This window comes from Callorhinus ursinus, unplaced genomic scaffold, assembly GCF_003265705.2.
Source record: "Callorhinus ursinus isolate GAN/ISIS: 27379988/994484 unplaced genomic scaffold, GSC_fseal_2.0 scaffold1, whole genome shotgun sequence".
Lineage (NCBI taxonomy): Eukaryota > Metazoa > Chordata > Mammalia > Carnivora > Otariidae > Callorhinus > Callorhinus ursinus.
The window spans coordinates 112,923,473-112,944,364 of NW_027397063.1; the positions used below are offsets into that span (position 1 = coordinate 112,923,473).

Below are 20,892 nucleotides of genomic sequence, written 5' to 3' on the forward strand. Positions count from 1 at the left end.
GGGGGATGGGTTAGCCTGGTGATGGGTATTAAGGAGGGCACGTATTGAATGGAGCACTGGGTGTTATACTCAAACAATGAATCATGGAACACTACATTAAAAACTAATGATGTAATGTGTGGTGATTAACATAACATAATAAAATAAAATTTTTTTAAAATGCAATAATTTAGAATTTACTCTTCTGTGTCTGGATTCTGTCACTCAGCATAACACTTCTGAGATATACCCATGTTATATGTACCAGAAGAATTTTATTGCTGAATAATATTCTGTAGTATGAATGGGCCATTCTTTATTCACATATTGGTAGACATTCACCCATTTCTTCTCCCTCTTTTAGAAGACTTTTTAGAAGTTCCACATAACATTTCTTCTTGGATTTCAACGGCCAGAAATAGTCCTTTGGCCACACCTAGCTATAAGGAAGCTGAGAAATGTAACCCTTTAGGTGGGTGGCAGTTGGGATTTTTCTCTAGAACGAAGGGGAGAGTGGGTGATGGGCACAAAGAGAGGTCTCATGGTGGACCAAGAAACCAAAATCCAAAGAAGCAGTGATTTCCCTAAAGTCACCTAGGTCCTCATAACGGAGATGGGTCAAGGTTCCAGATTTAGGGCCTTTCCAATCTGTGCCCAGCAGACCATTTCACATTGAGTGGGAATCACCCACTGGCCGATGTCCACAGAGCCCAGGGTACTAGGAGAGAGCACCATGAAGTAGCTGCCTGGCATCAGGAAAGAGGGATAATGCTGATGCCATGGAGCATGTGACTGAGCATTTACTAATAATTACCAGGCCTTTACCCAATGTGCCAGTAATCTATAAAGCCATCCAGTGGGCTAGTTACTCCTGTCAGCCCCATTTCTCAGATGAGAAAACTGACATTAAGAGAGGTTAAGTAACCCACCTGAGGTCATGCAGCTAGCAAATGGTATCTATAGGGTTCCAGACCTGCAGTTCTACTGAACGTCAGTTCTGACCGCAGAGAGAAATACACTTTAGAGTTGCTCCCAACAGGTAGAGGAGACTGTAGTTTGAGACGCATAAATAAACAGTCCTTTCCGAGCCCCGCCTGTCAGCCTCGGGGGCCTGCCACAAACCCCTACTCTCCTAATTCACTCAGGACTTCTTCTCATAACTCCGCTCTCCTCCATTTCATGCCTATAACGTATTAACATAAACAACGGTGCTGACAGCAGCTCAGTTCTAACGGGCTCATGCTGGAATCTGACTGATGATTTTCATCAGGGAAAAGACTAAACAGGTTAAGATGATTAAATTTTCTTAAACCTACAGCTAAGCCTAATCAAAGCCATTTGTGCAGAGGTGTGCGTGTGTTTTCCTTTGCTGGAAGGTTGATTGGCAGTTTCAAATAGATGACTATGACTTCTGGGGGAACAGGGTTAAAATAAAGCATTTTCCACAACTTGCACACATTAGCATAGGCCATTTCCACTTCCCTGTCTAGGATGGAACTATCATTTTCCCCGAGAAACCTCTGATGATGAAAATAAAATTCAGAGAATCTACATTTTATCCTCTCCCTCCCTGCTTCTCCCACCCCAGCTTGTGTCCTTTTACAACGAGAGCTGTCTGTGTTGAATGGATAGGAAAGGGCCATAGCTTCCAGGAGTTGGAAGGCTCAGGAGCCTCTCACACAACCTGCATTTATTATCTTGGGCAAGACCTCTCCCCTCTGTAGGCCCTAGTTACCCTGTCTGTGCAATGGGAGGCTGGCCCTGGGGATCTCCTATTTATCACTCCCGGTCAGTGGTGGAGGGGCACAGCAAATGAGACAAGGCAGGAATCAAGCTCCATGTGTATGATGTTCTTCGTCACACAGAGCTCCTAAGAGGACTTGCTGATTAGGTCATATAACCTACCTAGAACTGAAGGGGGTGCACATAGAAGGGAGAAGGAAACGCCTGATCATAGTCCTCTAAGACATTACTGGCTGGCTGTTTGCTCTCATTATAGCATCAGATGCCAAAATGCTGACCACCCCACCCACCCACTGGGAATGCATCTGTAGACTCTTACAGACACCTCCTCACAGCTCGGTACAGCTTCCTATTGATGGCCGTGCACTCTCTGTCTCTTTGACCCCTTTCTCAGCACCTTCCTAATTGGTCCCCCTCATAGCCTTTTACTGCTTAGGGTCCCTCTTCCCACTAGGCAGATCTTGTCAAGACAGCTTGAGCCCTAGTCTGTCCACATGACATACAGGAAATGCTCATGCAAGGCCGCTCTACTGCCCTTGCCCCTCCCCTGCCACCACAGGTCACTCCAGCCAGCCCTCCAAGTCCCTGGAAAGAAGCAGGCAGCAGTCTCCATGTACGCAACCACTCCCAAACTTCAGGCGATGTATGCTATAACCATTCTCACTGCCCTTCCTTCTCTTCATGTAGCAAGACAGCCCATGGGTTTCTGAAGCTCAGCAAATATCCTGCCAGGTGGTAGTACCAAACTCCTCTTCTGACAGTCCACTCCCTATCTCTGCAAGTACTTCTGAAGTCCTATCAATCTGTTTGGGGGAAGCATCTCTTTCTTAATCATGGAGTAGGGGACATGGAGGACACAAAGACAACTGAATTGCTCTCAAATCTCTATTTTCTTCTCTGTAGGCTGGAGATAGATGATGGGGGTGAGAAGTCACTGGACCATTTCTGCTACCTTTTAGTAATCTGCAAAGAAGTGTCTGGAATCTTTAAAATGTTTTTTTTTTTTTAATTTGGGGGCTTCAGCCAATCTCCTAAAACATCAATATTGGGTTATACAGTTTTTAGGGTCTTTCCCAGTACTTTCTCCTAGAAAAAGAAGAGCAAACTAAACCCAGAACAAGTAGAAGAAAGGAAATAAAGACTAGAGTAGAAAAAAAAGAAAGAAAGAAAGACTAGAAAAATAATAGAGAAAATCAGTAAAACCAAAAGTCATTCTTTGAAAAGATCAACAAAATTGACTAAATTTGAGCTAGACTGGTGAAAATAAAAAAAGAGAAGGTTCAAATAACTAAAATCAGAAACAAGAAAGAAGACATCACCACCAATCTTATAAAAACAAAAAGGCTTACAGGCATACCCCATTTTACTGGGCTTCATTTTATTGAGCTTGTATAGTCATTTCATTTTTTAACAAATTGAAGGTTTGACAACCCTGCACTGAGCATCTATAGGCACCATTTTTCTATCAGCATTTGCTCACTTTGTGTCTCTGTGTCACATTTTGGTAATTCTTGCAATATTTCAAACTTTTTCATTATTATTATATTTGTTATGGTGACCTGTGATCAGTGATTACAAGTCACTGAAAGCTCAGATGATGGTTAGCACTTTTTAGTAATAAAGTATTTTTATTTATTTATTTATTCACTTTTAACTAGTTTTTTTTTAATTATTATCAGAGCATTGGTTTTTTAGACATGCTATTGCACACTTAATATATAGCATAAACGTAACTTTTATATGTCCTCGGAAACCAAAAACTCATTTGACTCACCTTATTGTGATATTCACTTTACTGCAGTAGTCTGGAACAAAACTCACAATATCTCCCAGGTAAGCCTGTATAAGGGAATACTTCAAACAACCATAGGCCAACAAATTAGACAACTTAGTTGAGATGGACAAATTCCTAGAAAGATGTAAACTATCCAAACTGACTCAAGAAGAAATAGAAAATCTGAATGGACCTATAATAAGAAAAGAGAATTAGTAATTTAAAAACTTCCCACAAATAAAAGCCCGGTGTCAGAGGATTTCCCTGAATTATACCAAAACATTTAAAGAAAAATTAATACCAAACCATCACAGACTCTTCCAAAAAACAGAAAGGAACACTTCTCAACTCATTATGTGAGACCAGAATTACCTTGATACTGAAACCAGACAAAGGCATCATAAGAAAGCTAAAGATCAATAATTTTTATGAATATATATGCAAAAATCCTCAACAAGGGGCGCCTGGGTGGCTCAGCCATTAGGTGTCTGCCTTCGGCTCAAGTCATGATCTCGGGTCCTGGGATCGAGCCCCACATCGGGCTCCCTGCCCGGCAGGAAGCCTACTTCTCCCTCTCCCACTCCCCCTGCTTGTGTTCCCTCTCTCGCTGTGCGTCGCTCTGTTAAATAAATAAATAAAATCTTATTAAAAAAATCCTCAACAAAATACTAGCAAACTGAATTCAGCAAAATGTAAAAAGGATTATACACTATGACTAAGAAGGATTTATCCCAGTAATGCAAGGTTGGTTTAACACCTGAAAATCAATGTAATACACCATATTAATATAAAAAAGGACACACACACACACACACACACACACACACACACACACAAAGACACCCACATGATCATCTCAATAGATACAGAAAAAGCACTTGGCAAACCCAAAAGAGAGGAGACAGAAAAGGTGCTCCAGGTAGAGAAAACAACCTAATTACAGTCACAAGGGAAAAAGTTTTATTTGGAGGATAAAGAGAGAATAAAGAAGATATTTTCAGAAGGAAATCTGAATCTATGGAGATCCTTGAATGCTAGTTTAAGGGATCCAGAGGGAGCCATGAGAGTTTTGAGCAGAGCTCTGGCATAATGAAAGTCACGTTCTAGGAACTTAATCTGGATCAAAACTTCCAGTAATGAATTTATATACACCAATGTGTCTCTAAGGTACGGCGTAACAACAACCAAAATTTCCTGGAGGGTATCACAATTTAATTTACTCCCAGGATAGATCCATGCCTTGCAGTGGGAAGTATAGAGAGGTTTTGAGGCCCTCTTTAAGAAAAAAAAAATAAAATTACAAAGCAAAATTAGGTACAAAAATAATATATATTTAGAATAAAAAAGAAATCACAACAAATTACTATGTGCCCATAGCTACTCCAGGTCCTTCAATACAAGGAGTGGAAAGAAGCAAGAATCTTAACCAATGCGGTTATTATATCTGACTTTTCCAAACTGTATATCGCCTGTGAACACAATTGTACAGGCCTTGGAAGGACCCCTACAAATGAGTTTGAGCCTCTTCTGCCTCATGGTGAATCTGTGCACAAGGGTGCTGGAGTCAGTGTGTATGGGCTCATGAGAACCAATCGTTAACACCTCTTCCCAACTTAATGTTCAGTGATGTCATGTTGGCAGCTTAAGATCAGCCATGGTGGGAATGTTTATACCAAAAAATTGTCGAATGTTACAAATTAGGACTTTTTCCAACCCTAGAAAGCTAGTTGTTAACCATTTGTCACTAGAACACTGAATTCACTTCTATTTATGGCTAAAGTATAAATCCAGTTCTGATCCTTGGCGCAAAGTCCCTGTCATTGGCTATCACAGCTGGACTATTCAGAGGTCAAAATCATTAGACTCAGTATCAAATCGGGAGGGGTCTCTCAAGAGCAGTGGTCTCAGAGCCTTCCATCTGTGCATTGACCACTCTCCCCTTATCTGTCCTTCACCCACCAAAAAACCCCAAAGCCGCACTGTCAGCACTGCCATGCAGATGACATGAGGACATTTCAGATCAGGATTGAGTGTGAGCTTTTCTCTAACCTAGCAGGGGCAAGGAGACAGGCTCACCGGGGAGGGACACTCTCTAAGCTACATGCCTTGAAGTCCTCCAAGATAACAACCCTAAAGATGGAAGCCATGCCCTGAGCCATCTCAATGATCCACTGGCTCCATGCATGAGGTGACCTGAGTCTCCTGGATGAGGTGACATTTCTGGCCTTCAGCACTCTCAGAGCAATGAGGCCCTGTCTTCTCCCCCATGCCCACATCTCATTTCCCCTACATATGCTCACCCCCAGTTCTAAGGAGCCCCTCATTCCAATATGATGAGCTAAGGGAAGGGGTCCATTTTTTCTTCTCCTTGTGCTCTCCAGAATTCACAGGTTTTGACCCTCTTCTTACTCTCCTTTCCCTCTCCACAGTGAGGCTGCCTCGGGTTTTAGTGCAGAAGCCAGCCTTCTCCACCCATTCTCTGGAACTGCAGGCCCATTTCACAGATAGAGAAACTAAGGCTCAGAAATCAGGAGTCACACTGAGGCCTGCCTGACCCCAGTATCCATGCCCTTTTCATTCCATTACATTGCCTCTTGAATCAGTGTGGGTTATGTCACCCACCAGCAGGGAGCCAGGTTCCTAGGAAGAATGCATCCCAATCCCCCAACACAGGGTTCAGAATACACAGAATTCCCCAGGTGGCCATCCCCAGCTCTAAGGCTGTGGACTGAACACATGGGAGAGGAGGCAGGATAAAGACAAGGAGTAGAGGCGCGCCTGGGTGGCTCAGTCGTTAAGCGTCTGCCTTCAGCTCAAGTCATGATCCCAGGGTCCTGGGATCGAGCCCCGCATCGGGCTCCCTACTCCGTGGGGTACTCCCTACTCCTACTCCCCCTGCTTGTGTTCCCTCTCTCGCTGTGTCTCTCTATGTCAAATAAATAAATAAAACCTTCAAAAAAAAAAAAAGACAAGGAATAGAAGGGGTTAGGTGGGATACAGTAGTGCCCCAGGGTTTATGGCCTGAGGACATTAACTGAATGGTACTCAGTGGACCATACGTGGTTCCTGCCCATCACTGGATACTCATGTCTAGATGTGTGCAGCATCCATCAGCCAGCATCATAACTGCCCATGAGTACACCTGCCCAGGCTCTACATGAGCACCCTTTGGGAATAGACACTGATACCAGCAGTGGTTTTGGGGTTGCACTTTGAACCAAAAGATGTAGGGTTGAATCTTGGCTCTGGTACTAACTAGGCATGGGACCACAGGGAGTCATCTAACTTCTCTGAGGCTCAGTTCCATTCCCTGTAAAACTGAGGCAGTAAAAGCACCCACTGTACGGGCGATCAGCGGGGTTGAGATAATGCATATAAAGTATTTAGTGCCTAGCATATAGGAACTGTATACAGTGCTTGTTACTGTTATTGCTAAGATTGCACTATACTGACAAATGTTTGCTGACTGAATGGACGGCAGTTCTTGCCCAGTTATCCAGCAAACTAGGGATGAGAGGCCAGTTCACTCAAAGGAGGTAGTGTAGCCTGGTGGTTAGGCACATATACTTTGAGGTCGTGGCACAGAGGTTCAAAATCCCAGCTCAGCCCGGACAAATTACCTAAACCCTCTGTGCACCAGTTTCCTCAGCTGTAAAATGGGAGCAATAATGGCACCTAATTAATAAGATAAATAGGTGTAGATAGGTACAAAGGATATATATTTTTAAAGGATTAAACTGATATTTGTAAAGAACTGAAAACAGTGCCTGGCACATTTCAAGTGCTATTCAGTGTGAGCTTCTTCCACATCCAGGTGCCAGTCTACGGCTGTCAGCCAAGAAGAGGGCACTGGGCCCCAGGACTGAATTACTCCCTCCAGGAGCTCTTGCCCGGCCACATCGCCCCACACAGAAGGTCTCCCACAGCTGCCAGACCTCTGTCATCTGTACCACTGGCCCCACCACTCACCCTGCTCAGATTTCCAATTATTTGTCCTGTTTTGAATTCAAGTGGGATATTAGCAGCGAGTCTGGCTTTATTAATGGCGGTGTCTTTAGTGTTATCGACTTTCTCACTCACTCCTCACTCTCACTCCAAGAAGCTCTGTTTCCTTTAATTAAGCCCCGTGCTAAGTGCCGAGCAGGTGACGTGAGTCTGGAAGAGCCTTTGTTCTGGGACTTAGGCACTTTCTCATGGACTGGAGGTTGGAGAGACAATGCACTGCTGCCTTTGAAGTCTGACATCCATCCCCACAACCAGAGAAGTGGGACCGTGTGGGGAGCCAGGCCCGCGAGGCAGGAACCCAGCTCTCCCCCCAGGCTGCCTCCCTTATACCTGTGAAGTGGGGGTGGGGTGCACGAGAGTATCCCCACCATCACTCCCAGCACTATGACATCAGCATCTACTGAGGACTGGATGGTGTCAGCCCAGAAGATGGGAGGTTCCATTCTGCAGACTCAGTGTTGGGTAACAAAAGCCACAGATACTCCAAAGGGAGCAAGGCATAGAGAAAGCAGCCCAAACTTTGCATGACAGAGCTCAGGTTTGAATCCTGGCCCTGCACTGCCTTGGCAAGTTACTTAAGCATGTGAAGCCTCAACTGCCTCCTCTGTAAAATGGGGCAATGGAATCTACCTCTCAGGAAATGAGATGTGGGAACTATCTTCAATGGAACCCTGCTATTAGGATCTCACTGCACAAAACGCTTGCTGTCTGAAGGACAATTCTTCCCAGCCTCCAAGTCTTGCTTGGCCATCAGCCACCTCAGTATGCTTTCCTGATTGCCAACACTGAATTAATCCCACTCTTCTCTGCATGTTTCTGTACATTGTCATGGATGGATGCATCCATACATCACCGCATGCATCCCCTGCTATGGAAGGATAATGTAGAGGACAATAGGGGAAGAGAGGGAAAACTGAATGGGAGGAAGTCATTGAGGGAGACAAACTATATGAGACTGTTGACTCTGGGAAATAAACTGAGGGTTGGGGAAAGGGAGGTGGGTGGGGGGGATGGGGTAACAGGTGATGGGAATTAAAGAGGGCACGTGATATGATGAGCAGGGGGTGTTATATTCAACTAATGAATCATTGAACATCATATTGAAAACTAATGATGTACTATACCTTGGCTAATTGAATTTAATGGAAAAAAAAAAGAAAAGAAAGGACGGCGGACATGTATTTCTAGCTATGGTCTGCTTCTTACTCTATTTTTGGCAGCTGAGTGGAGAAGGAGGCAGGCTCAGGAAATAGTAGGCACTTAGTGACAGCTCAATTTACTTCATAGTATCACCATAGTTGCCAAGCAGACTCCGGCGAGACAGGCTTGCTCTCGATTCTCTAACTCTTTCTAAGCACCATTCAGAAAAGTGGGAGCCAAGGCAGGTGACTCACTGTTAAGTGAGGACACAGAAGTTTGTGTGTAAAGCCCCCCCCACAAGGAAATACCCAGCAAATGTCATAGCATTGTTGCTGATGCCACAAAGGCCTTGATCATGAATGTCATGATGAACGAGACTGGCTCACCCAGACAAGTATCGGCGCCTGCATCCCCCGCCCACACCCGGCTTCACCATGTGGTTGGAAAGCCCCATCTCCTTCAGCTGGCCCCCAATGCCCACACACGACCCAAGACAACCACCACACTCTCCCGCTTCCTCTCCCAGCCGAGGGGGCTGCTGTCGAGTGGGCAGGAAGAGAGACAGCCAGGAGACCTCTGTCAGGTGCTAAGCAGCAGTGTAGGGGCCCCTTTTCCGGGGGTCTGGGGCAAGGAGCCTCAGTCCTGGCACTGCCACCAATTTCACAATCAAGTCTCTCCCCCTGCCCCCCGGGGAACTGTCTCACCTCCCTGGTGAAGCCCTACCCACCCTCCCAATCTCTTGTCTGCTCTTCCATCAGGGTGCCCCCAGAGCCCTTGGAGGGATTCTCCACAGCATACATGACACTACCTCCTCTGGAAGGAGTTGGCTATAGCTGGCAGCTGCAGCTCTTACCTCCCTTCCAAGCCTGTGGGCTCCTCCGGGCTGGGTCTGCTCTAATTCTTCTGTGTCCCCAGCACCTAGAGGAAGAGCCAACACAGAGCAGGCAGTCAGGAAAAGTCTGGCAAACTGGCTTCATTCACAGAATTATGTCCATGAACATTTGATTTTTATAGTCTCTACAATTCCCTCAGTTCTAGAAGAATCTAGTCATCACTCTTGGACACTAGTCCTGTGCCTTTTGTGTAAGTCAGAGCACTGGGTGTTATACGAAAACAATGAATCGTGGAGCACCACATCAAAAACTAAAAAAAAAGGAAAACTTATGTGTGTATGAGACAGCTTAGGTAGGAAAATTTACCTTTCTTTTGCATATTTTATGAAATCTAAATAGAGATCAAGTATTCCAATGACAATTTAGATATTCAACGGATTTTCAAGACTTAGTATTAAAAAAACAGGTAAAATATTTCACTGATTTTTTTCTTATAATAAAATAATTATTTTAATAAAAAAAAGAAAAACTACTGGTCTCTGTGTGAAACACTAAAACCCAACTCAAACTGGTTGAAACAGACGAGAGCCAGTAAAGTAGTGGATTAAAGTGCACGTGAATCACCCACGTCTGGATTCGGGTGCTTGACCATGGACCCTAAGAATCGCTCTATGTTCCTCAGTTGCACTTCCCACGTACTGGTCTCGCTTTCAGAGGCGCTTCCCCCATGAAGTAACGAGATGACCACCAGGAGCTCCACCCTTTGATTCTCCTAGTTTAGCAGTTCCAGAGCACAGAACATGCCTCTCTCGCGGTAGCTCGGGCAGCCTTCCCAAGGAGGTCTCAGTGGCCTGACGTGAGTCACTTAGCCATCTCTGAACACATCTCCGCAGCCAAGAGCAGTGGTGCTCTGATTGGCCAGCTCTGGGTCACGTGCCCTCCACGGGCGCCTAGAGCTGGGAGGAGTCTGGTCAGCCCTGCCCAGACCACATAGACCTTGGACTGCCACTGGAGGCGGGGAGGGGGTAGGGGATACTTTCCCCAAGGGAAATCATCGTACTCTTTCCAGAAGAAGGAGAATCGACACTGGTCAGCAAAAGCAATTAATACTTACCTGAGTGCCTCCATTAAATATAAAGCGAGAAATAGAACAAGTCCAGATTGCAAAGGAACATCTAACAGCCTTCATGAGACAACACACTAAGCAAAAACATTCCAAGCTAGTGAATGTCTAACCAAGAGCCAGCTCTATCTCACTGAAGCTCAACGGTGTGTCACAGACTCTCAGAGCTATCGGAAATGAAAAGAGCAGGCTAGAGCAGTCTAGGAGGCTTCCCGGAGGCAGGGGTGGGGTTTGAAGGACTGGCAGGCCCAAGAAAAAGGGAGGATGTGTTTCTGGGCTGCTGTGCTCAGGCATCAGGGCAACAGTGCTGGTCTCGCGTCATACCAGGGCACAGAGCTGTCACAGGACCATGCTGGGGGTGTGAGAGAGGGTGGGGAGGGAGGTGGACGGGAGAAGAGCCTGGCCCTTCCAAAGGGCTAGGCTCCACCCACAGGACCAGAGCCAGCAAGATCAAAATCTAATTTACTCATTAGGCGTGTTTCTTCTGTACAAATCAAATCACGGGCTATTTTTCCACATCGTAAATATTGTTTTAAACTCTTGCTCATAGGCAATTAGATTACAAGCATCGCCTGGTGAGCTATACGCCAGCGCATTTGGCGGGCCGCTGGATGCTTTGCGAGCAGTTTTCCTTTTGAAATGTTTCCCAATGATTTTTAAGGGTCTTTGAAATCTTCTCCCTAGTGATGCGTGAGGGCCCTTGTCTGTGGCCATTAATCTCCATAACGGCCCAAGAGAGACTCAGTCTCATCTGTGTTCATTTCCAAACGGCCCAGCTGAGCTCCACACCCCTCCTTATTTCTCCCTGCTCCTCTTCACAGTCAGCTACACCCCCTCCCCACCCCGGTGTGGGGAGGTCTTTGTGTTAATTAAAAACCCAGGAAAGCACACAGTCTGAGCACCAGCCCTCACGGATTTACATTCCAGTGCCAAGTTCTTCACTCATTTTGAACAAGTTATTTCATCTGTCCTCCATGGGCTTCAGTTTTGACATCTGTAGAATGGGGCTGATCGTTGTCTCACCAGAGTGGCCCCTGTTCTCCTCTGCTAGCCTTTCTGGGCCCTCCTGAGCTCCCACAGCTAACTAAAAGGCTTGTGTTCTTACTTCTCTCCCAAACACTCCCTTCCCTTTCAGATCAGACACTAGCCCCTTCACGTGCCCTCTGCCCTGGCTCACATTAGGCCCTGCCCTGGGGTGACAACCCTCTCCTTGAGACCTATATAACCCCAACCTGATCTGGCTGGCTGCCAGGGCCACTTCCTCCAGGACGTATGTCATGACTGCCTTGGCCCTCGGTTACCTATCTCTTTTGTGGACATCCACCCTATGAGGCACAGTTTAGTCTCTGATAATCATAACAGTAACTGTAACCACCTTTGACTGAGCACCTACTATGTGCTGGGCTCTGTGGTAGAGGCTATTAGAAGTGCTATTTCTTTCAGTCCTCCCAAAGGTCTTACACTGTGTTATTCCTATCTTACAGACAAGGAAACTGAGGCTCAGAGAGGTAAAGTGACATCTCAAGCTCACACAACTTGTAATGGCTGAGCCAGAATCTAAAGAAGGAGGATCTTATATTGACCCTTTGCTGTGTCAGGCAGCCATTTGAATCCCCACAACAGCCCATGAAGTAGGTAGTGCTGTTCCCGTTTTATAGAAGAGAAAACAAAGGACCAGAGAAGTGGCATCTCCATCCATGGCCTCCCAGCCAACACCTGGAGTAAGAGTCTAAGCCAGAGCTGCTGACGTCACAGACCTACTCCTGCTACCATTCACCCCACCCACACACAGTCCCAGAAGGCTAGTTGCCTTGTCCCTAGACCAGGGGACAGCCCCGCTTCCCAAGCTACTGGCCCACCTGCCCAGAGACAGTGCATCTGCTGGGAGCCATGAGCATGAGGAGGAAGGTTAGAAGCCTCTACTCACAGAGAAGGGTCCAGAGAGCATGACAACATGTAAGATATCTTCCAATGGGCTTTTCATTCCTTCCTTTCTTCCACAACTATCTATGGGACAGCACTCTGCACAAGGAGGTACCTGGCTCCGTGTCCTTCCATGCTTTAGAAGGACAAAATCCTGCCTGTCTCCCAGCCAAGAGCTTTCTGGGGGAGGGCTCCCAGGGTTGCTGGCTCTCCGGCAGAAGGTGTGCCTGAGAGGCAGCAGCGGGCGCCGACATCTTGGAGGCTGCGCACCAGTGGGCAGGGCTGGGAACAGTCTTGACCTGGGGCTCCGCACCCCCCGAGCTGAATGGAGGGACACAGACCTGGATTCCCACAGTAATATCTGTCCCCAGTGAACAATGCCAGCCCTGCACTAAAAGGGAGGGTGGACTGGCCTTTTGGGAGCTTCAGGGAGTTGTGAAGGCAATAAAGGGCCCCCCATCTGCTATTCCAGGCCTGGTGGGGCTCCTCTGTGTGGCCAAGGTACTGAGATGGCCTCCTTGGGACACAGGCAGCCTCTTCCCAAGGGTCTGATTCTGACTACCCTGTGTATTCCTCCCTGTGGTTGCTTTTACTGATTGATCCCCATCAGAGGGCACTGTGCCAAGCCTCCTCGTGAAACTCCCTTTTGTCACTGTTAAAAGATCTTGTTGCTGACAGCATCATCTCTCATATCACAGCTCATCCCCATGACGCTGACTCCCAAAAGTCCTCTCAGTCCCAACACCAGGAATACTCAAGTTATTAATATTGTGGACATTATGAATCCTATATCTGATCATATTTCCCTTTTTGCTTTGGTTGCTAAGAAACTCAGTCAATATTCATTTCTCTCAGCAACTGTATAGAATCTTATGTTATAGGGCCTGGTTTTCTGTACCCTGTTGAATTTTCCTTAGCCCAAATTTTCTCATGTATTTTTATTAAATTCTTTTGGATTAAGTATATCTCAATACATATCTCAAATCTAACACTTTCCTGCTGTGTGACCTGCAGAAAGTTAAGTAACCTCTCTGAGCCTCTGCTTCCTGAATGCTAAAGTGAGGAGAGGGATACACAAACCTCCATAGCGCTGGTGTCAGGGTTAAATAAGAAAATGTGGGCTAACCACTTGGCACCATGCCTAGAGCACAGTTACTATTCATAATTATTAGCTGTTATTATGTTTATTATGGAGACAAATAAACAAAATTAAATAAAGTTACAGTCACTGTTTGGGAAGAATTCTTCTATTTTGTCCTTGGTCACAGGCAAAGATCAGGAGCTGAGAGTGGTTAGAATTTAGCCCACACTCCAATCACTCGACTGCCCAGCTGGCCTCTGCTCACCCACAGGCCTCCACTGTGTGTCTCACCTATTGTCTTTCTGAAGGAGCCTAGAGTGCCCCAGAACAGAGTAGAGTTGGGGCTGGCTCTGCTCCTTTCCTACAATGTTCTCCAAGATTTGAATCCTTGGTGTTAGTGGCCGGGCAATCTGTTGGGAGAGGTGATCTTAAGAGAAAATCATCTAGGGAAGGAGACAGATATGTGGAGGAGATGGGGGCATCCTACAGCTCCCGGCTCCATTTCTCTTCTATTAGAATCAGAAAATACCAGAACTGGAAGGTGTTACCTAAAACACATCTGCTCCAGCCCACCTTAATTTGCCTATGGGGAAAATGAGGCCCAGAGAGGGAAAGGGACTGTACTATGGTCACACAGCAATGTATGGGGCTTGCTTGCCAGCTCCATGACCCCAGCCAAGACCACTCTTTTAAACTCCAGACCCATCTCCAACTGCCCACCTAACACCTCCCATTGGAGGTCTGAGGGGTGCCTCAAATTTAGCACATCCAAAACTGAAATCTTGATTTCTCCCCAAATCTATGCCCACCACAGTCTTTCTCCTGCCCTCTGGTTTAATGTGAACTCCACTTTTCCAATTACTAAAATTTAAAATTTGGGCATCATCCTTAACTATCTATCTCTCTCCCTCTAATTCTCAGTCTCTTCTCTATCTCTGTCTCTCTCTCTGTCTCTCTTACTCTCTCCCTCCCCCTGCCCCCACTACCCCCACCACCACATTGAGTCTATCACCAAATCCTATCATCCAGATTTTTACCACTTGTCACCTCCTGGCTCAGACCACAGTCTTCCCTTGCCTGTGTGGTCTCTTTACTGGTCCTGCTGCTTTTGCCACAGGCCCCTACGTCTCTTCTCATTGTGGGAGCCAGAATGGAAACATAAAGTAGCCTTCCAGTGGCTGCTTCCAATTTTGCTCAGGGCAAAAGAAAGTCTTCTCTGTGACCTACAGGCCGTCCATGAGTTGTTTCCCCCAACCCCCACCTCTCTGACCTCATCTCTTACCCTTCTTCCTTTTATCCACTTCACTGTAGCCAAATCAGCCCTTCTGGATGACCCCACCCCCAGGGCCTTTTCACAAAACGTTCTTCCCCCCACATCCACATAGCTAGTTTCCTCACTTCCTCTTGGTCTTTAACTCAAAATTCATCTTCTCCCTCATATATATGGTCATACGATTTTCAATAAAGGTCCCAAGGCTACTCAGTAGGAAAAGAACAGTCTTTTCAACAAATGATACTGTGAAGGTCAGTGTCCTTTGCATCCACATGCAAAAAAGAATGTAACTGGACCCTTACCTAATACCATTTATCAAAATGAACTCAAAATTGATCACAGACCTAAGCATAATAGCTAAAACTATAAAACAGAATAAAACATAGGAGAAAAGCTTCATGATGTAGTGATGATTCTCTTGGATATGATGACAAAGGCACAAGTAACAAAAGGAAAACCAGATAAAGAGGACTTCATCAAGATGAAAACTTTCGTGCATCAAAGGACACGATCAGCAGAATGAAAAGCAGCCCACAGAATGGAATGAAAATATTTGCAAATCACATATCTGATAAGGGATTAATATCCAGCATATATAAAGAACTCCTAAAACTCATCAACAAAAAAAGCAAACAACTCAACTAAAAAGTGGGTCAAGGACTTGCATAGACATTTCTCTAAATATATATCAATGGCCAATGAGCACATGAAAAATGCTCAATATCACTAAACATTAGAGAAATGCAAATCAAAACTACTCTTCACTACAAAACCTACTCCTCACTCATTCGGATGGCATGTATGTATGTATGTGTATGTGTGTGTATTAAATATAATGGAAAGCAAGTGTTGACAAGGATTTGGAGAAATTGGAATCTTTGTGCATTTGCTGGTGGGAATGCAAAATGGTACAGCTGCTGTGGAAAACAGTATGGCAGTTTCTCAAAAAATTAAATGTAGAATGACCATATGATCCAGCAATTCCACCTCTGGGCATATACACAAAAGAATTAAAAGCAGGGACTCAAAAAGATATTTGTACACCCATGTTCATAGCAGCATTATTCTCAATAGCCAAAGGTAGGAGCAATTGTCAGATGAATAGACAAAGAAAATATGGTACCAAAAAAGAAAGAGAGATAGACAGAGAGAAAGAAAGAAAGAAAAAAAGAAAGAGAAAATGTGGTGTATGCATACAATGAAATATGGAAAGTTAGTGTTTAATGGGTAGAGAATTTCAGTATGACATGATGAAGTTTCTGGAGACAGATGGCGGTGATGGTTGCACAACAATGTGAAGGTACTGAATGCCACTAAACTATACACCGAAAAATGGTTAAAATGGTACACGTTATGTTAGGTATATTTTACCCCAATAAAAACACATTTTAAAAATTAATGCCACTCTCTCTAAAATTCCTACTCTCTTTTCACAAGATGATTCATATCTCTTTTTCTTGCTTTATTTTTTCCTTAGTGCTTATGACTACCTAATACATTACTATTTTTTACTTTTTTTGTTGTTTATTCCTGCCTCCCTCCCATGAAAAATAATGCTAGAATATAAGCTCCATATGGGTAGAGATTTTTGTCTGCTTGCCAATGCATCTCCAGCACCAAGACTGGCTTTGGCACCTATATAAACATTTGTTGAATGAATATAAAGCACCAAGCAGTGTCGGGGGCCAAGATGAAGATGCTTCAGGCCATCTCAAGCAAATTCACAGTTCCCTGGAGGGGCTCTGACCCTAAAAGGGGCCAGGACCCTGGAGGCACTTCCAGGCTTCCGCTTCCCTCAGCGCCCAGGGAGCTGCTCTAGTAGGTTATTAGTGTTGCTGCTGGAAGGGCAAGGAGTTCATGGGAAAGGACTTCATCAGAGCCATAAAAGAAACCAGGAAGGATCCCCCTCCTACTGTAAACACTGCCCAGGCTCCTGGGGTGGGAATGACTGATGGGCGTGCCCTCAGCAGCGGCAACAGACAGGCCAAGCTCTGGACCAATAAGACAGCTACAAGCACTTACTGGGCATCCACTGTGTGCGCAGTTCCTTGCTGAGGTTATGCAACCAGCAAGCGAATTGTTCAGCTTCTAAGAATTGTACCTGAGGATGGACACACACACACACACACACACACACACACACACACACACACGCATGCTTGCACTGACACATGCATGCACACACCCCAGTAGGTAATGCAGGTGAGAAGTAAGTGCTGTATGATATAGGTCACGCAGCCTGACAGCGTCCCTTCCCCTTCTCATGGGTTCTTATCCCTCTTACACAGCCAGAGATTTCCTGCTCCTATCCCTGCCCCACCCATCCACACCTGATCCCAGATAAGTATATTATGCTGGCCATTTATGTCTTAGTCTTAACCTATATATGTTCTATATATTTATGTCTTAACCTATATATGTTCTATATATTTATGTCTTAACCTATATACGTTCTTTCTCCCCCAGGGATTTCACATCTAATATTTATCTTTAACTTTCCAGTGAAATTTCTTATGTCCTAAGAAGTGAATGTGAGGCTTCAAATGTGGTGTGGTCAGGGGAAGAATTGTATTTGGAGAGCTCTCCCAGGACCTTAAAATGGGACCCTGGGAGAGCTCTGTGTCTGGTGTAATCCTGAGGGCCTTCAGGAAAGAGGTGATCACTGTGACCTGGAGGGGGTGTGCCCAAGGAGAGGGTTCCTGTCCCAAAACAAGCTGGATGAGACAACAGGGTATGGGGTGGGTGGGGAGGAGATCATGAACTCAGCTGGCTAAAGCCAAGATACAAAGGGAAGAGGACATGTTTTCCTTCTGATGACCCAGGATTCATGCCTGATGGATGGACATTCATGGAGCCTCCTTATGCCAGGCCCTGCGCTGTGCTAAGGCCACCACCAATGCAACAAATATGGTCCCCAACCTGGCAGAATCCCCACTACCCAGGCATGGAGGCCATTACATAAAAGAGAGGCTTGTGGGGGCTACAGGAGCCCAGAGAAGGGGCTCCTTGCTCAGCCTCCAGGCTCAGGAATGACTTCTAGGAGGGGACACCATCCAGGCTGGGTCCTGAAAGTTTAATGACAATTCAGCAGGTATAGATGAAAAGAAAGAGAATCCCAGCCCGGCGGATGGTGCATCCAGAGGCTTCATGAGCTCTTCAAGAGCAGTGAATGCTTGGTGGCTGGCTGTCCAGCAGCTGGGAGCAGGGAGAATGTTAAGATTAAAGAGGTCAGTGGGAACTACATCCTGGGGGACGTTGGGTGTCATATTGAGGATTTGGGCTTTCTCCTTGAGTCCAGAGTTTTAAGCTGGGGTGTACTAAGGTCATATCTGGGACTTAGAAGATTTTTCCTACTGCTTTGTGGAGACTGGATGGAGCAGGGGGCAGGGCTGGAGCTTATGGAATTAGTTGGGAGTCACCGAGTAATCCAGAGGATAAATGAGGGTGGCACCAGAACTTGGAGATTAGCCAGGGAGAACTTAGCCCTGAGGAAGTGAGGGTGAGGGACTGTCAAGGACGAGCCTGAGGTTGAAGCTTGGGTACCTGAGTGAGCACTGCCCCAGTCTGTGCGTCTGACATGGGAAAGAAATGCTGCTAACACTTGTGAAGGGTTGAGGTGAGATGTCTGTTGGACATTCAAGTGGAGACCTATGAAGTTCTAGAGCTCAGAGGGGAGGTCTAAACAGGAAATAAGAGCCACCTACACACAGAGAATAATAGGACCAGAGATGTGATCACCCAGAGAAGATGGAGCAATGAGAAGAGAGCCCAGGGAGCACACCCAAGGAACTCCAGCACTCAAGGTTGGGCAGAGAGAGACATGCCCCAGTGTTGATGAAGGAAGAGCAGCCAGAAAGACCAGTTCTGGAGTGAGAGGCTGTGCAGCCATCTGCAGCGTTGGTCATTCAGTCATTTAACAAACGTGTGTCTTGTGATTAGAAGGGGTGACACTGAAGAGAGGGGCTGAGAATTGCTTCCCTACATAGGGACTCAGTCGCCTAGGAATCCTCCTTTGGTCAGAGCTCACTCCAAACCCAGCAGGAATGGAGCCCTCATTGTCCATCTGTCCTTGCTCTCCAGACCATTTATCCCATTTGTATGGGGAGGCAACATGTGTTCTAGAGTTAGACTGCATGGGCCTGAATCTCCTCTCAGCCCCTTACAAGCTCTGCGACCTTTGGCAATTTACTTGACTTCTCTGAGCCCTAATAATCCCATCTATGAAATGGGGACAGCAACTATCTCTCAGGGTTGTTTAGAAAATCAAGGATTATGTGTAAAATGCATCTGGGAAAGCACCTGGTTTCACATCTATTATTCATTTTTTGAATAAGCATCCACTAAGCGTCTTCTGTATTTCCAGACACTGGGTCAAGCCTGGGAATACAAAGATGAATACTGCAGAGTTCCTTGTCTCAAGAAACTCACAGTCCAGTGAAGGAAACAGCAAATAGCAGACATGGCTACAGTGAGGTTAGCACCCTTGGGTGAAGTCTGGAGCAGAGGTAAATGGGCCCTGGGCTCACTCCAGCTCTGCTCTTGCTTGCTGTGTGACCATGAGCAACAACTTAGCCTTTCTGAGCTCTGGGTTCATTTGGACCTCCCAGGTGCTGTCCACTGTGAGGAGATTCACAAGAAGGAGAGATGGTTAAAGTGTCCAAAATTCAGGATATTTTTCCCACAGTTTCTGGGAAATTTGAAGAGAAGCTGAAATGGAGGTGGGAGGTAACCAAAGCTATTGCAAAGACAGAAATGAAGCCAGCAAGATAACAAGCCAGAGATCATTGCCCTCTGGCTCCCACGGCCTCCGTCCCCAGCTCTATCGACACCAAGGGGAGCCGTTGAGGACTTCCCAAACCAAAACGGAAAACAAGAGCATTCTTGAGATTAGTTGAGGCAAACAAAAGCCAGGAGAGCCTCACGTTCCCATGGACCCCGCCTAGGCTGTCCACGGGAGAGGGGCCGGGGCAGCAGCAGGCAGAAGGAGGCCAGGGGTTATTACAGAGGCCACACCTGTGAGAGGGTACCCTCTGACACCCGTTCTGGCCCCAGGGGTCACTCTTTGGGCTTCTGCTCTTTTCCCACAAGCGAGGGCTCCATGCTCCACTGGGCTCTGCAAACACTTACTGATAGGATAGTTAGACTCTCTCAGCCACCAAACACCTGTGAAGGCCTACCTGGAACCAGAGCGTGCATCAGCCTTGGGGGGTAGACACAATCATAGGGACCAGAAGCCACAGCCTTTGAGTTCCCTGAGGAGCCCCTGTGTGCCTGCAAAGTGGGGTGGGAAGGACCAACAGTACAGCCTGTGCTGACAAGAGTTCAAGGACCCAGGGTCAGAAGGATCCCTGAGGCTTGAGTCCCAGAAGGGGGGGGGGCGGCGACAGAGCAAACCCCTGCAGCCCAGATATTCAGATGGTTGTTTGTGGAGGTGTATAGTCAAGACTCAGTCAGGGCAGTCATCTCTGGCCATTTCTAATCACCTGCCCAGGTGGTGAGAAGAGACCTGAAGTGAAGGGTTTTGATCCAGGCTCCTCTCATCTGTCCACTAACTCCATCAATGCCCTAACTCAGTGGACATGTCAGAACTGTTATATTTCTTCCCCCATAAAAAGGATTAAAGTCTTCTTTAGCTTCCCTCTCAGGAGCCTATGTCTGAGAAGAGGACAGACCCCTCCCCAGGGATTGTCTTGGAAGGAAGACCAGAGGGTCCCAAGGCCCATGGGTGTTCCCCAGTTTTCCCTACAACCTCCAGCTGGTCCCTCTTAACTCTTCTTCTCTTCCCTTTCCTGCACACCAGGCCACTACCTACTTATTCTCTTGAGCTGGGATGAGCCCTGCAGAATCCCAGGAGAGAGATGAAGGAGAAGACCTGTCCTTGAATGACTGGACAGGGGACAGAAAACAACAGACCAAGGGGCAGGCCAGGGCAGTTGTAGTGTAGCAAGGAAGTAACATGGAAACCAAGCGTATATGTCCCCACCTTGGCTATGGTGAAGCCATCAGGAAATGAACTAA

At 46.3% G+C, this 20,892-nt stretch overlaps 1 protein-coding gene across 1 annotated transcript in view; it reads right to left on the reverse strand.

Annotated features, from left to right (window-relative positions):
* Nucleotides 1-20,892, reverse strand: part of MRPS22 (mitochondrial ribosomal protein S22) — a 242,816-nt gene that overhangs the window by 106,241 nt on the left and 115,683 nt on the right. Inside the window, 1 exon segment of the mRNA XM_073899429.1 lies at nucleotides 9,495-9,559. Coding sequence (XP_073755530.1) covers nucleotides 9,495-9,559 — 65 coding nt within the window.